Source organism: Balaenoptera ricei, chromosome 12 (assembly GCF_028023285.1).
Source record: "Balaenoptera ricei isolate mBalRic1 chromosome 12, mBalRic1.hap2, whole genome shotgun sequence".
Lineage (NCBI taxonomy): Eukaryota > Metazoa > Chordata > Mammalia > Artiodactyla > Balaenopteridae > Balaenoptera > Balaenoptera ricei.
The window spans coordinates 88,344,268-88,359,721 of NC_082650.1; the positions used below are offsets into that span (position 1 = coordinate 88,344,268).

General features: G+C 38.9%; 1 protein-coding gene across 1 annotated transcript in view; it reads right to left on the reverse strand.

The window, feature by feature from the left end:
• Positions 1-687: 687 nt before the first annotated feature.
• Positions 688-15,454, reverse strand: part of ADGRB3 (adhesion G protein-coupled receptor B3) — an 802,747-nt gene continuing 787,980 nt past the window's right edge. The window contains exons 29-30 of the mRNA XM_059942117.1: positions 7,652-7,756; positions 688-1,271 (exon numbers count right to left, since the gene is read on the reverse strand). Of these exons, the coding sequence (XP_059798100.1) occupies positions 1,083-1,271; positions 7,652-7,756 (294 nt within the window). The 3' untranslated portion in view covers positions 688-1,082. The remainder of the gene's footprint in view (positions 1,272-7,651; positions 7,757-15,454) is intronic.

Genomic DNA, 15,454 nt, shown 5'->3' on the forward strand with positions numbered 1-15,454 from the left:
ATGTACAGATACAGTTTTTAAAAAAATCCCGAATAAGTTCATTTTCCCCATATGCTATGAAGAATGGTAGTACAAGTAGTTTCTTCTGTGAAACATGCAGTGAACTTCATTACTTATAATAAACATTGTCCCTGTATTATTTTTTGTATGGTAACTTACTGTTTCCTACCAGAAGTTATCTTTTTTGGCCATGAGAGAGAAAAAACGTAATATTTATGTAAGAGTATGATGGCAGCAGATTTCTGACAAGCCCCATTCACATGGTACATTGTTCCAAAGGGTGTGTGAGTAGAATATACAGAAGCACTATTACTACTATTACATTGGAGAAATCATTAGCCTCAGAGGAGTAATAACGGTATGCTATTAAAACCATGAATACATTTTCAGTATCTGTAGTGAAACAAAACTTTATAAATATGTAAATTTCCGTTCAACAAATCCAAAATAAAATGCACTAAAAAACTGATATGTAGACAAAAGTTTATTTACACCATACAACATTTTAAATATTTTATACACAGCTGCAGCAGAGAAAGCTACTCAGAGCTTTCTAGAGAAAACTGCAATAATAAAGATGTGAAATATATTATTCATATAAAAGTGAGATTATTACTTTATTGCATTTAAAGCAATGAAGAATGTAGCTCAACAAACATTCATTTAATGACAAAAACTTTGCTTTTATATTATAAAGTAAAAAGTGTAGTAATGGCCAAACAGACTGTTATAAACTTTAAAAACTGCATAAATATATACATTGTGCTTCATGGTGAAGTTTTTTGAAAACTAAACCATATGAAGCGGTTACAACATGAATCGTTGCTTGAGGTTTATCTATAAAGTTTACCCTACAAATCCATTCCACGGGTACTTACAACACAGGGTGGTCAGGACTGTACACCTGGGCTTCTCTCCACTCGCCTGACTAGGGAGAAGTTACCAAAGCAAACACCACTGACATTTGGCATGTGGAGGTGCTGACATGAGAGTCACACTGTCCTGATAGAAATGTCAGGCTTCCCAAGTCTTAAGTGTCAGTGCAATACATTTTGTCTCCACCTCAGTCCATTTTGATTTTGTTAAACTTCTGTTTGAAAGTCCCCCTCCTGCACATCCAGAGGCAAATTCAGACATTTCTCCCACTCTGCTGGCCTCAGTTCCAAGGTGTCCTTTGCCTCTGTATCTAAGACATTGATTGTGGTGTAATGTTGGTATTCACTGGGGTTTTTGAAAGTGTCCCATGGATTCTTGTTTGGTGCTGGGTTTTCCTGTCGAGAAGAGAGGGGAAGAGAGTCATTTATGTGATGACTAGGATTGCTGCTTGTTGAAATTTCCAGGAAGAGAGCCTGTTCCTAAGCTTAATCCAGTTTATGTGATTCAGAGATGATTTGAAATTGTGGCCAGCTGCAGGAAATGGTTTTGATTTCAGTTTTCTTTCATTGAACAAATTGATGAACACCGTTTTTGAGTTACCCTAAAATTTTCCAGCAATCAAAGGAAGTGAATAGTATTATAGAAGGCAAGGTAGATGATGTTTTGTTTTGTGGCATCTTGTGAAGGGTCAGGATGGCTACATGTTCAGGTAGGGAGGAGCGTTAAGTTACTGCTAAGATTACATGTAGAAAATTTAAGTATTTTGTCAGAATCTTTGGAGGGATAAAAAAAATTGAGGCTATGTCATAGGGCATGTTATGTAACATTAAAAACTGTAAACCAAACTAGCCATATTTCATAAAATGAAATTTTAGATCACTGTATTTGTTTAGTTTTTCTGCAAGAAATTATCCTTTTTAGAATATGAAAATGCTGCTTGTGTAATCTATTTTTTTATCTGATGTATATTCCCCACAATTTTCTATATACTTGGGTGGCACACTAGCACAAATCCTTTCAAAGAGCACACCTTTTTCGGAAAACATATCCAGCAATATAAGCATTTAAAAAAAATGTCTACAAGTCATTTCTTCTTAAGTTTCATAGTCCACACCCTCTAATTACCTAAGATTTAAGATCTGCCTAATTATGCCACCACCGAGACCTTCCATGTTATAGGTGCTCGATGACTGCATGAGCAGACATCATTTGTGGTTTTTATAGTCTGGTATTTGCTGAAAGTTAGCAGTAAAATTTCTCTATTTTAAAGAAGTGTGATTTAAAAATTTCTGTAAAATGAGGGGCTTTGAATAGGATACACTAACCTGAATAACATCAAAGAACAAGAAGGAAATCATGACTGAAATCTCCTTAGAAAAAACTTAAGCTAAAACAACTATAGTTGTTAAATGTGTCCTTTACTCCCTCTCCCTTCCCCCCCTCATCCCCCCACAAATTCTGGCCTTCAACTGACTACAATCTATTAGCAGGGGGAACATAAAACAGGTACTTGAATAATTATTTGGATTCCATTCAGTATATTAAAAATCATTCTCTGGTTGGGATAGGCAAAAGAGGCGACTTACAGAAATACTTATAACTAGAAATTATGTTATTAAAATTCTCAACACATTAGATGTTTTCAGCACTTATTAGCCTTAATCATGATGACACACAAGAAAAAAAATAGCTAATAAGTAAAGATTTAATAAAAAGTTAACTTTGGGGATATGTACAGTGGATTAATTCTGATTTAGTCTAATACCTTAAAGTCTCATGAACTATATAGTCTTGTAACTCTCCCCTTTTCTCTCTCTCCCTCTTTTCTTTCCCTCTCTCCTTCCTTGCTTCCCTTCAACCCATGTTTATTTATCAGCTGCTCTGTGCTGGCATCATATTAGGTGCTAGGGAGAGTAAGGTGATAAATCACTTGGTGAAAAGCACATGGTCCACCAGGGAGCATAGGTTTAAAGCCCAATACACACAGGTCCAAATTCCAGTTACTCCATTCCATATGAATGTGACCTTGAACAATTTATACCATTTCTCTGAATCTCAACTTTATTATTTGCAAAAGAGAGATATGCTTTGTCTTTTGGGCCAAAGGAGTTGGCCAAAGGTGCAGCTCATTACCTACTTTGTGAGGCTGCAAAGATAAAAAAACATGGAGGGGCTTAGTATGATGCCTGATTTTAATAAATGCTCACTAGATAGTAATCATACATATCATAAAGGTGTCTATAGTTAAATGAAGGTATAAAATATACAGTTATATCCACATCTACGATCCGGAAAAAGTGCTGAGGGAGTTCGGAGGGTGGAAATATGGCTTCCCTTTGTGGAGCACAGAGAACTTTCTGAGAAAAGCGACATTAAGGCTGGCATAGAAGAATGAGCTTTGTCATTAAGACATATGTGTGGCTGGAGATCGGGTGGCTGGAAAGGCACGTGTACCAAGAAGTACAAATCCAGAGAGCGTGGAGATGGGGACATCTCAGAACAGTGCCAATTCATTTTAGCTGGAGTGAAAAAGAATATCAGAAAAAAACAGGCAAAGGTGAATTGAAAGCCAGATCATAAGGGGCTTCGCCTGCCAGGCTACTTCCCAATTTGGAATTTATTTTGTAGGCAATGAAGAATGGTTGGACCTTAGGTGGCATTACAGGTATCTGAGCCATCAGTCGTCGATGGAAAGCCATGGGGTGGATTTATCCATCTTGGAGGAAGGCTGTCTCAAGGAGCTTTCTGGGAATCCTAGGTTTGACAGAAAGTTGAATAAGTTCAATCCTAAAAGGATTCAAGATATGTAAAGTGTTAGTTCACTGGCTTTAAAAATAAAGGTTTCATTATGTTTGGAACAAGTGTGATTTTCCTTTTATATTTTAAAGATCAAGCACCATGGATACAGGAACTAAAAAGGCCCATTTTAAACTCTGTCAGGATGTCTAGATTCTAATTTCAAAGAGTATTATTGCCAGTACGGGACTGATCGAATTTCCAAGAGCTTCTATTAGTGGGTAATAGATTAGTTAATGTGGTTCATCTCCTCTGGCATCCCATGGTACTCCCTGCTGAGCTGTAGTTCTGACCACTGTTCCCAAGTGTGTGGACACCCTTGAGTGGAGAAGAACCACCACACCCAGCAATCAGGGTGGGAACAGGAGCCCCAGGGAGTGAGGGGGCTGGTGCCCACGGGCCACCCATCTTCCTCTGTGCTTGGGGTGGATGGATTCTCACGTGGAAAGTGTAAACTGTTCAACGGTCCAAGGAACGATCAACCTTGGAACAGCCCATGGGGGTCACTGAATTCCACAGGGAGAGCCACCCAGGCCAGGAAAGCTTTCAGTGGAGGCCTAAATGCTGATATAAAATTCAATCAGAGTTGGTACAAGTTCCTGACTTGATGTAACTGTTTTACGTTGGTTGGTTTGCTTTTTGAGCTCAAGTATAGAACAGAGGCGATGTACTTAAACTGAAGCATGTGTGATAAAGGCCTAATCAATTACAAACTTAGTATAAGCCAACATGCGTGAGGCTTCCAAAAATGCGAATGTGGTCTTAGGCTGTATAAATAGAGAACATTAATGGAATATGAGAATTCAGAGCCACTGGAAACATGGCCTGGGCTGCCTGCGTGTTTCCCGCAGTGTCCAGCCAGAGTTGAGGGTCGGGCAGACTGGTAAGTCCCTCCCGCCTCCATCCTTTCCTCTTTCCCTCCTTCCCTTCACCTTTTCTTCCCTCCCTCTCTTCTTTCTTTCCTTCCATCTTCCAGTCTACCGATCGCGATCGCGGGGACAAAGTGAAAGAGAATGTGTTTATTTTACATTCTAAAAGAGGGAGAATTTGGAGCTGCTCCTTGCGGGGGTGAGATCCTGATGGAGACACTCACAGGGAGGGGTTGTTAACAATGTCTACCCCTTGTAGGGATGCAGGTGCTGTCCGGGCTGGAGCAGGGAGACGGACTTAATGGTCTTTTAGTTTCCCTTTGATTCCCCACATTCTACATAATTACCATCATTTGCAGGTGCCAGGCAGGTGCTGTGAGTTAGGAGCCGGAAAAAAAGATGAAACAGACTTTATTGAGGTGTGTGTTTTGAAAATGTCTTTCTCCACCCAATTATGCAGTTCCATTAGCAATGTGCCACTATGAATTATATGACTGAATTAAGGATAGTGAACTCACTCACACGTTCCTTATTAATCAGAACTGGATACGGATTTTTTTCTCTGTTCTCATGTATTTAGGACAACGGTGAAGCAGCAATGACAACTAGCCTCCCCACTCCTAACCTCCCAAATGATAAATATTTATAAATCCTTTCTAGAAAAGGCAGGCGCCTGCTGCAGAGATGTGCTGTAATTAGTAGACTATTTTGGTTGTCAGGAAACTGAGATACAGATATTTGTGCCATTAATGATTTAATACCCAGACCATACAAGGGGAAATTATAGTCATATTATAGCAGTCAGCCAGCTGCATCTGTTGCCTAAGGCTTCTGGATTGGTAAACATAACCTTCTCTTAGAAAAAACAAAAAACAAAATGAAGTTTCTTCAATTTATTTCAATGTTAGCTTTCAACATTTCAAAATGAGCAGCTACTAAGTTTAGGTCTAATCTCAATGGTGCAATTATCATTTTCCTGCTAACTAAAAGTTGACAGCCTAATATTTGGGGTGGGGGGGCATAGATGAGAAAGAATCACTCACTACATATAAGTGTTTTCTCTATGCTTAGTGTTGTGTTGATGATTCCACATAACATATGATTCCTGCTGTATGGAGGAAAATAGACTGATATACACAAACTCTTTAGAGACCAATGAAGAGTTAAAGTGTATATATTTCTGATAACCTTCATTTAACAAATGCAGATTAAACTATTAGACCTGCAAGAAATCAAGAGCGGTCGTTTACTGGTAACTTACCATGCATGACCAGCATCATACTTAGTACTGAGAAGAATACAAGAAAAACACAAAGACACATAAATTCTTGCTGTTGATAAGCTAATGATACTAATCAGGAAGCCAGGATTAAGACCCATACACGTATGAAAGAATCACTAGCATTAGAAAGTGACCCAAAATACCTTAGAGTGACATGTATTTCAGAACGCCAGAGGTTGGGAGGAGTAGGTCCAGCCAGGGCCTGCAAAAGTGTGAGGCAAAGAAGGAGTGCCACGCTTGGAGAGGGGAAGCGTGGAGTCAGACAGCTGTCCCAGCTCCAGCTCTCAGAGCTGAGTCTCAGCTTGTAGCATCTCAGGGTCCCACCCGCTTTGGAAAGTGCGAGGATCGAAGGAAGTGTATTACTAATGACTGTTTTTCTATGCCCAAATTAGAAGGAGAAAATTGAGGTTCAGAAATTGAGCTTTGTAACTTGCTCAAGATCGTTCTTGAGCTCTCGAGTTCTTAGCAGAAGCTAACTATCTGCTAGAAAGCTCAAGCAGATAGCTCTTGCTTGAGTTTTCTTCTACAGATCTTCCTCAACTTATGACGGGGATACGTCCCATTAAACCCATCATAAGTTGAAAATATCGTAAGTTGAAATGCATTCAATACACCTAACCTACTGACCATCATAGCTTAGCCCAGCCCACCTTAAAGGTGCTCAGGCACTTACATCAGCCTATAGTTGGACAAAATCATCTAACACAAAGCCTGTTTTATAATAAAGTGTTGAATATCTCACATTATTTATGGAATACTGCACTGAAAGTGAAAAACAGAATGGTTGTCTGGGTACAGAACGGTTGTCAGTGTATCGGTTGTTCACCCTCGTGATCTCGGGGCTGAGTGGGGGTTGTGGATCTCTGCCCGTGTCCAGCATCACGAGAGAGTACTGGACCACATCTCACTAGCCTGGGGAAAGATCAAAATTCAAAATTCAAAGTACGACTTCTACTGAATGCATATTGCTTTTGCACCATCATAAAACTGAAATATCTTGTCGAAGCATCATACTGATTTCTGGACGCCTGCTCCAGTGCTCTCACGAATAATGATATAGCCTTCTCTGGAGCTTTGATTGTGCCATGCACATAGTAGCTGCAAAACATCATTTTATTTGATTACATCCTATGCTAGCATTATAGTAGTGGGAATGAGTGAAGAGAATGGCTGCAATCAACAATCAAAGCTCCCAGTGCTGATGTGTATCCTGAAACTCTGGTAGACAAAACCCACCACTCTAGTTTTAGGTAGCAATTCTCTCTCTCTCTTTCTCCCTCTCTCTCTCTCTCTCTCTCTCTCTCTCTCTATATATATATATATATATATATATATAGAGAGAGAGAGAGAGAGAGAGAGAGAGAGAGAGAGAGACAGATATATATATGTTATTTATATATTATATATTTATAATATATATTATCTATCTATATTATATAGGCTATATATATTACATTTAATGACCTTAAAATGCCAGGCATTCAAATGAAAATATTTAGTCAACTACTTGGAAATTTGAATTAACTGACTTTTAACTCTGATGATAAAAGGTCCAGGTGAATCCAGCACATTTTTGATATATAACTAATTCCAATTAGACCTTATAATTGAGAACATTTGAAATATGAATAAAAAACTTAAAGACTCTGTCATACCTAATTTGCCTCTTAGTACATTTCAAAGCTCCTTCGGGGGATTATTACTTAGTTTTCAGTTTGCCACTCTTGTGTTCCCAAGACAACTGGGAGCTTCCCGAAGGCAGGGGTGACAGCTGACATGATGCATCTTTATTGTGGCATCAGGCACCGATGAAGTAAAGCATACTCACCAGACTGCTTGTATTTGGTATATCCCGAAATCTGTCCAAAGTTTGAAATTTCTGATTGAGTTCCTGAAACAGTTCCATATGCCTCTTCCTTGTATGCATGACCTTCTGCAAAAGACAGTAAGATGGCTCTCGTTTCTAATCTGATTTATGCATTAAAAGAAGAGATTTAGTATTTTGCTATGCTAATAAGGGAAATCAAGTTTTGGAGGAACTAGAAGGTCCCAGGAGATGCCACAAATGCAAATGGTTTGCACCAAATCCTTGTCTTATGGTCAGCACTTCTGGAACATGAAGAATTGGCTATTTCTTCCATTTACAAGATTACCAAAAAACAGTTTTCTCCTGTGGGTGCATTAAAAATATAGCAGTCATTTCTGTGTAAGATTTTCATCATTCAAAGTTAAAGCTGTTTTACAAAAATTGTTACAATATAAAAAAAAAAGTTAAAAATTTTTGACTTGTAAAGCACCACAGTCTCTCAGTGTTTGTCATGGGAGATATTACATTTTTATGTTTGATTTCTATAAACACTAAAATCTTAGCTGGCTGTACTAAAGGGGAAGCAAAATCCCAGGCCCTGCCATTTAAGGCTGACTCAAAGCACTAAAGTGTCTGAAATATAATGTGAGATCTAAAATCTTACACTTTCCCTGTGAATAGTGATCGAGCTTCGCAGAAGGAAAATCTGACCCATAGGTTTCACATATTTGTTTACAAAATGGTACAGAATCTTAACACTTAGAATTCAGAGCATAAATTGTGTGGTTGATGAGCTTCTACAACCACAGATACAAATATATTGATATTCTTCATCCCTGGTGATATACTTCTTCCAACTTCATCATAACTCAACAAATAGAGTCAGAAATAAAAAATGACCTTGGGGTAGGTATAATATCATGAGCTGAATCTTTTTCTGTTACAGAGCATTTAAAAGAGCACTAACAAAGAAGAGTTAGGTAATAAATTCCCTGTATTTACAAGTGTAAAGGACAAAATACCTTCCTCTACTGTGATTTTTAAAGTTAAAAATTTCAATGTTTTGGTGCTTCTCCAAGATTATGCCTTCATGTTTGTGTAAGATTTTATAGTTTTTTTAAGCATGTGATTCATAACTCACCATTTGCTCTTGTGGATTGCATGGGTATACTATATTCATGCCTAAGCTAGGATTTGAACATTTGGTCTATTGTTTTAATTACAAATATTTTCAGAAGTCAGGATTTGTTTTGAAAAAAGAAATATATCTTTGGAGGAAGATCTATAATGCCCAATTTTCTTCTCAAAAGACATTTGCGCAGAACACTATCTCCTTGAGAACAAAAATGGCAAAAGAAAAATGCAAATGGAATTTTTAACATATTTTAAAAAGGCTTCTTCTCTCTTAAGCCAACTTTAATTTCCTATATTTAATGAATCTGTGTTTAGGCAATACTTTGTTTAGCTAATTCTTCTATTTTCACTAGCTTACTTTCATAAGAGAGAATTCTGCCATTTTAAGTCTTGCTCTACTGGATTATTTCCACCCTGGCTCCTCTGAGCTCTAGGAGTTCGCTGTTGATGAATCAGGTGGGGAGGGTGGGAACATGGCACCATCAGTGGTGACAGGAGCATGAAACACAGCACCCGGCTACAGAGTGATTAACTTCCCTGCAGTTCTGGGGAGAGTACAAGAAACAGATTTGCAGGGTTTGCAGAGAAACACCAGGCAAACGTAACTTGACTAGTGATAGCTGATGGGGACTGATGAGAGGGAGATTTGCATAAGCAACGCGATGGAAGGATATTGAGGACCAAGTAGCTGGCAAACAATGCAGTACATTCTGTCCTTAGGGAGGCAAATATCTCCAGCAGCACCAGGTCCTAAGACACTGACTAAAATATGAATTTGTGTTACAAGGAATGCTTTTTTTTTTTTTTGGCAGGAGCCAGACTCTGACAGCGGGGTGGCGATGGGGGGGTCTGATGACTTTCAGGGAACTTAGGGTGGGGAGGGGGAGGAATGTTGTTTAAAAAAAACAAAACAAAACTATAGTCATCCGAATATTGACTCTGGCTCTAACTTACAAATAGTGTTTTTCATGATAACGAGTCTAACCACACAGTTACTTTGTGCTAGGGTGCAGTAGGAGTGATGTCATAGTGCTGACATTTCTCTAACGATATTTCATTCTGTCAGTTAATACGTATTCATGACATCACATATTGAGCTAAACGGGGGAGTAACAATGGTGTGCAAAATCTGGTAGAGTCCCTGCCCTTTTATAGTTTGAGGTGTAATGGAGGACCTAGGTGTTAATCACATAATAACTCAAATGCAAGTTAAATTAGACTGTGGTAAGGAAAACAAGCGGTGCTGTTATAGCAGTAAGTGACAGGGAAATTTGCTAAGAGAAATCCAAGTGAGGTCAGTTCCCCAATCTTTACATATTCATTTTTAAGTTGCATATTCTCAAATCAGTTATTCCTGCATCGTGTTTGTTCTCTTTCTTCCATTTTATAAAATGCAGAGAATTCCTAGTACAATTTTTAATCTTATGCCCAAATCCCCTTTCCTAAAGGAGATCATTCCTTTCCAAAGAGATGGACTTATTTTCTTCTAAGATGGTTGATACTACTGGCACAGCATGCCTGCTCTAAGGTGGCCCTGTGGTGAGTTTGCTGTGTCGTCTTCCACTTTTCTTTTATTTCATCAGAGGGTCCCGACTTTGCACTGGGGAACTGTCCATCAAGGTCTTTACCGTCCCCTGCCAAGAGGTGAGTTTTTCCATATCCTTCCAACAAAGTTCTCTTTTGTCTGTCAGTCAAAGTCACTCTCTGTCTCTTGTAACCAAATATCTCTGATGTGTAAAGCATGTTTAATGAAGCAAACAAAGTGTCAAATATATCCCATGGAAATGAGGATACATTAACTGATAGGAGTTTTTAAATCATATCCTGATTGAATGGGCAGTGCCTGATTCTGAACCGACTGGATTTTATTTTGAGGAGTTGGATTGTTAAGACATTCTCAGAAATGTATATGGTGGATACCACTATGATATAACCAAAAAGCAGTTTGCAGTGTTCTCTGTAAGTTCATGAAAGCTACTCTGAACAATAAAGCTCAAGGACCCTGAAATGAATATAAAGACAAATGAAAAATTTAGATGCTAAAATTCAGGGCCCTTCCTATCTAGAAACATCCTCATGCCAGATAATCATTCTAATTTGAAACTGCCATCTTAGCACAGCCAGAAAGCACCATAGCAATGATGGCCTGCTGGTTCTGAGAGGAATGTCACATTAGGGTTGCCAAGGGACAGCTCACATATCTGTCATGGGCCCAGTTTGACCTTCCATGCATGATTCTGTCTTGTTCATAAACTCAAGTACATCTTTCTGCTTTTCTTAGTGGGGAAGGTTCCATTGACAAGAAAGCCAGAATCACAGTGAATATTGGATGGTTTCTATCCCAGTAATGTTCTGGGATAAAAACTTAAGCTGCAGTTTAGTTGTCACAAATAATAAGGGTTTCCCTTGATTTATTTACTTGCCTAAATAATTACTTATTTGAAGCAGTCATGCCTTTGATCATCTTGCTGACCTAATAAGAAGTTTTCATGCTTATAGATCTTACTGGTTCATTTTGATGGCTCTTTTTGGATTTTTACAGACCTTAGTGTTTATCTGTTTACCTTTTTCTTTCTTTTGTGACCTAAACATCCTGTGTCTCAAAGAAATTGACTTCTGCGACAAAACTGTAACTCATGTGGATTTTCTACTTAAGCAAGCAAATATATTCTAATTGGCAATACATATAAAATTCAGGTTCCTTCAGTTATAACACCTTTCAAATATTACAGGCATCTTTTGCAATAAAGAAAAATGCTTGGCAATGCTCCCTTGCACTCAGATTATTATCACTCAGCCTTTTTCAAAGCTGTATTGAAGCTCCATCCCAAGAAGACCAGCCACCTAACTGCACAAAAGTAGTGTCTCCTGAATAGCTCTTTTCATAGGACTCTTATCTTTTATATCTTTGTGATTCAAGGGAGGCAGTCTTGGCAGCCTTTTAATTGTTGAAATTAGAGAAAAAGTGATACACTGTAAAGCACTTTCATGAAATTTCAGATACTTGAGAAAAATTAGGATGCGAATAAACTTCATGTCTTGAGCTCCTATTACATCCCAGACAATCTCCTTGATTAAATACTTGGGATGTATCAAATCTAACAGCTCTAGGTCTGGACAAACTTGGATTTCGATCTTACTTCCATGGCTTTCAAGTTGTGTGGTAAGAGGCCCAAAACTCAACCTCCCTTTAGCCACAGTTTCAGTAGTCAGAATAACCTAGTAAGATTGTTTTGAAGACTTAAAATGGGCTATAAATCACATCACTGGAGCACACAGGTAAGAGCCAGAGTAGCCATTATTATCTTTCCCAATCCTCACAATAACCCTGGGAGGTGGTGGTCCCTATCTCACTTGACTGATTAGGAGACTTAGCTTGAGAGGCCGGTAAAGCTCCCAGCTCACACAGGTGGTGGGAGGTTGGAATCCATTCTGAATCCAAGTGAATTCTCTCTGCACGTTGCTTGCTGTCTTAGATGGACCCTGCAGATTCAGGGAGCATCCTTTATCAGACCATTCAAGTCTGTGATTATGCCATCTCATTTTTTCTGATGGAAATGGAGACGAAACAGTCCGGGGTGGGTGAGGGGCCTTCTGTAGAGAGCCCATAAACTCTGTGGATATTGATCACCCTGCAATGGTCCCATAGTACTGCAATTCTGGTCTCCTTATTTTGTCTCTGAACACCTCGTAGGCAGTGACTTTGCATCCCTGACACCTAGCACAGTGTTTGGCAGGTGCTCGACAGATGGGTATGGAATAAATTAAATGAATGAGATGTCATAGATACATAGATACATAGGCCTTGGAAGGCCATCATCAATCTTGCCCCCTCTCCTTCTATTCAAGAGGTCTCCCCACTGGAGGGAAGACTCATTTTATTGGCCCCAGACAAAAAGCCTCCCTCCCTGTTCTGGTCCCCTTGTGCTCCCTTATTTCCCGTACAAGTGCCTTATAAAGGGCCTGCAGGTGGTTTGAAACAAACTGAAGGTTTTCTCTTCCAAATTCAGAGTCTTGAATCATAGAGTTGGAATCTCTTTAAGTCTGAATTACAGATAAGATAGGCTTTACTATATATAAACTTTTAGAAATGGAAAGAAATTGCTAGAAAAAATTGGAGAATCTCCCGACTAGAAACTTTAGATTATGGGGCTGGGAAATCATGTGCTGTTAGGAATTAGAAACCACTTGGCCGGAATTACCTTTTCAGTGTTAGGCGTTTATATAGCTATGCTGCCAATGTCCATATTTACTCATATAAAACTAGGTTTATCTCTCCTCATCTCACTGCTTTACAGTCTTCAATCCAGAGTGGGCTGTTGAATACTAGTCTGCAGTGATGTGAAAACCCATGTCAAGGAAGCAAGAGACACTGCAGGAATTAAGGTTGACTATCAAATCAAAGCCACATTGTGGAAAGGGGATGATTTATGTACTTTTCTTTGGCCAGACTCCCAATGTATCCATAAGACAGAACCTGTAGCCAATTGAACTGTCTGACATTACAGTGTTTATTTACATTTCAAACATGTTTCTATTTGAATAAATATGTACTCAGGGCTTAAAAGAAACCAGACAAAAGGTCTGAAAAGACTGAATAAGGTGTGTGTGTGTGTGTATATATATATATATATAGTCACTGTCACTCAAGAGTATACTTGGCTACAAATAAATAATTTTGCAACAGTTTAAATTTAGGAAGCTACAAGAGATGGATCTAGCCAAGTTTGCAGTGCTCAAATTTTTCCTCCCAAAATGTGCAGATTGCCTAACAAAATGTACCCGCTGCTGGGGGTCGGGGACAAAGCAGGAAGGGGCCTTTTATGAAAAGGACATTTCTAAGAAATCGTATGCTTTCTATTGATATTTAGAAATTAATTTAAATTTTATCTTCTATGTCATAGCTTAGCTGTGTTCACAGTGATATAAAATCAGTATAAAATAATATTTTATCTTACTTGACTATGTTCTCCCAAATCTTCCAATAAAATTAAGTCCCCACAAAGATAGTTCGTGATCACCCTGGATCGGTGCTGTCTTGCGCCTGCTGCCCACCACCATTGCCCAGAGTGAGAAGCATGGGTTTACTGGGAGTGGAGGACTCACTAGAAAAGTCAAAGGAACATTCTCAGGTGTGTTTAAGAGGCTGCATGGTTCCCATGGAAGAATGTGACAAGGTTTATCCCCATGGTTTTGAAAGAGAAGATACAAAATAGATACCTCTCTCCATGCATTTTTAACACTGGAAAGGATAACAATGTCTATTACGGTTTCAGAGTGGAGGCTTGTAATAGCATTCCTAAGAATTCCTTGAGCTTAGTCCTCAATCCAAGACAGACAACTTAAACCACCTGCCAAATATTTTTGATTTTACATCATATTAGGCACCTTAATCTCCAAAGTATTAAAATGCAACTCATCCTAGCTAGATGTCTCCTTGGCTTCCCTGGATCTGTTTGTGGTACTAGTAGGAACCCAGGCTCAGACCCATAGAGCTATCTTTCTCCTGCTCCCCTGCCCTTTGACCCTATGCTCAGTTAAGGATCTGATCTTGACTCTGCAGTGTCCCTTTATCCATTTCCTTTCCTACCACCTCTGAACCTTCATTTCTTCTTTCTTCGACTAGTCACTTCCTAATTTATATTTCAACTTCCTCGTTCACCATACTATAATCTCTCCTTCCTATTACTGCCATATTCATCTTTCCGTAGCCCAGATTAGACCTCAAAATATTCCTCACTAAAAATAAACAAAACAAAATACAACAGAAAAGACTTAGCAGCTTTTAGTAACAAATCAGGTAATTGTTTCCATGGTCACAAGCCCTTCACTCTATGGTTTCTAAATTACCCCCTCTGTCTGTGTTTTTCTTCCACAGACCTCATGTTATGGTGAATTTTGACTTGCCTCTTGTTTCTTGCACATGCCACACTCAACCAACCTCTATGCCTTTTCCTCCTCTGGGAATTTCTACCTGCCGTTTCTAGCTCCTTGAGTTATATTTGATGTGGGTAGCTTTGAAGTCCTATGTGGCTATCTTTGAGGTGTTACCTCCCTAGTGGTCCATTTTCTACACTGCTCTCTGCCCCAACTCAGATATAGTGCTTGATCATTTTTTATTAAAGCAAACCAGATTAAAAATTCAATTTTTCATCACTCACTCAACAAAGCCTTATTGGATGCTTACGATATACCAAGTCTCTGCTTGGAGTTGGGAATACAAATCCAATAAAAGGTTTGGTCACAGAACATAGGGTCATCACTACAGTATTTTCTGTGTATTTTCCAGAAAGTAAGAATCCATGTTCCACCATTTTATGACCAGTCAACCTTTTGCTTTCTTTGCTCTATATTGTCTTGGAGATCAGCTCCATGAAAGGGCTTTTCCCATGTATGACACTTACCCACAGGGTTTTATGGATATGTGAGCTAAGAGAATATTGTTATCATGTGTAGATTCTGGGGAGTGTGTGAAGGGAAGATGCTTTCAGGAGTCCAGGAGGCAAAGTTTGTCTGGCAGTGACAAAATGCCTGAGTTGGCCATTGTGTGGTAAAGCTTGCTGGGGTTGGATGAGGGTTATCAGAAAGATGGACATAAACATACTTAATTTATCCAGCCTGAATTAAAACGGGGAGAGGACAACTTGAACTCTTCTTCAAGGACCATCCATAAAGGATAGATAGATTGTG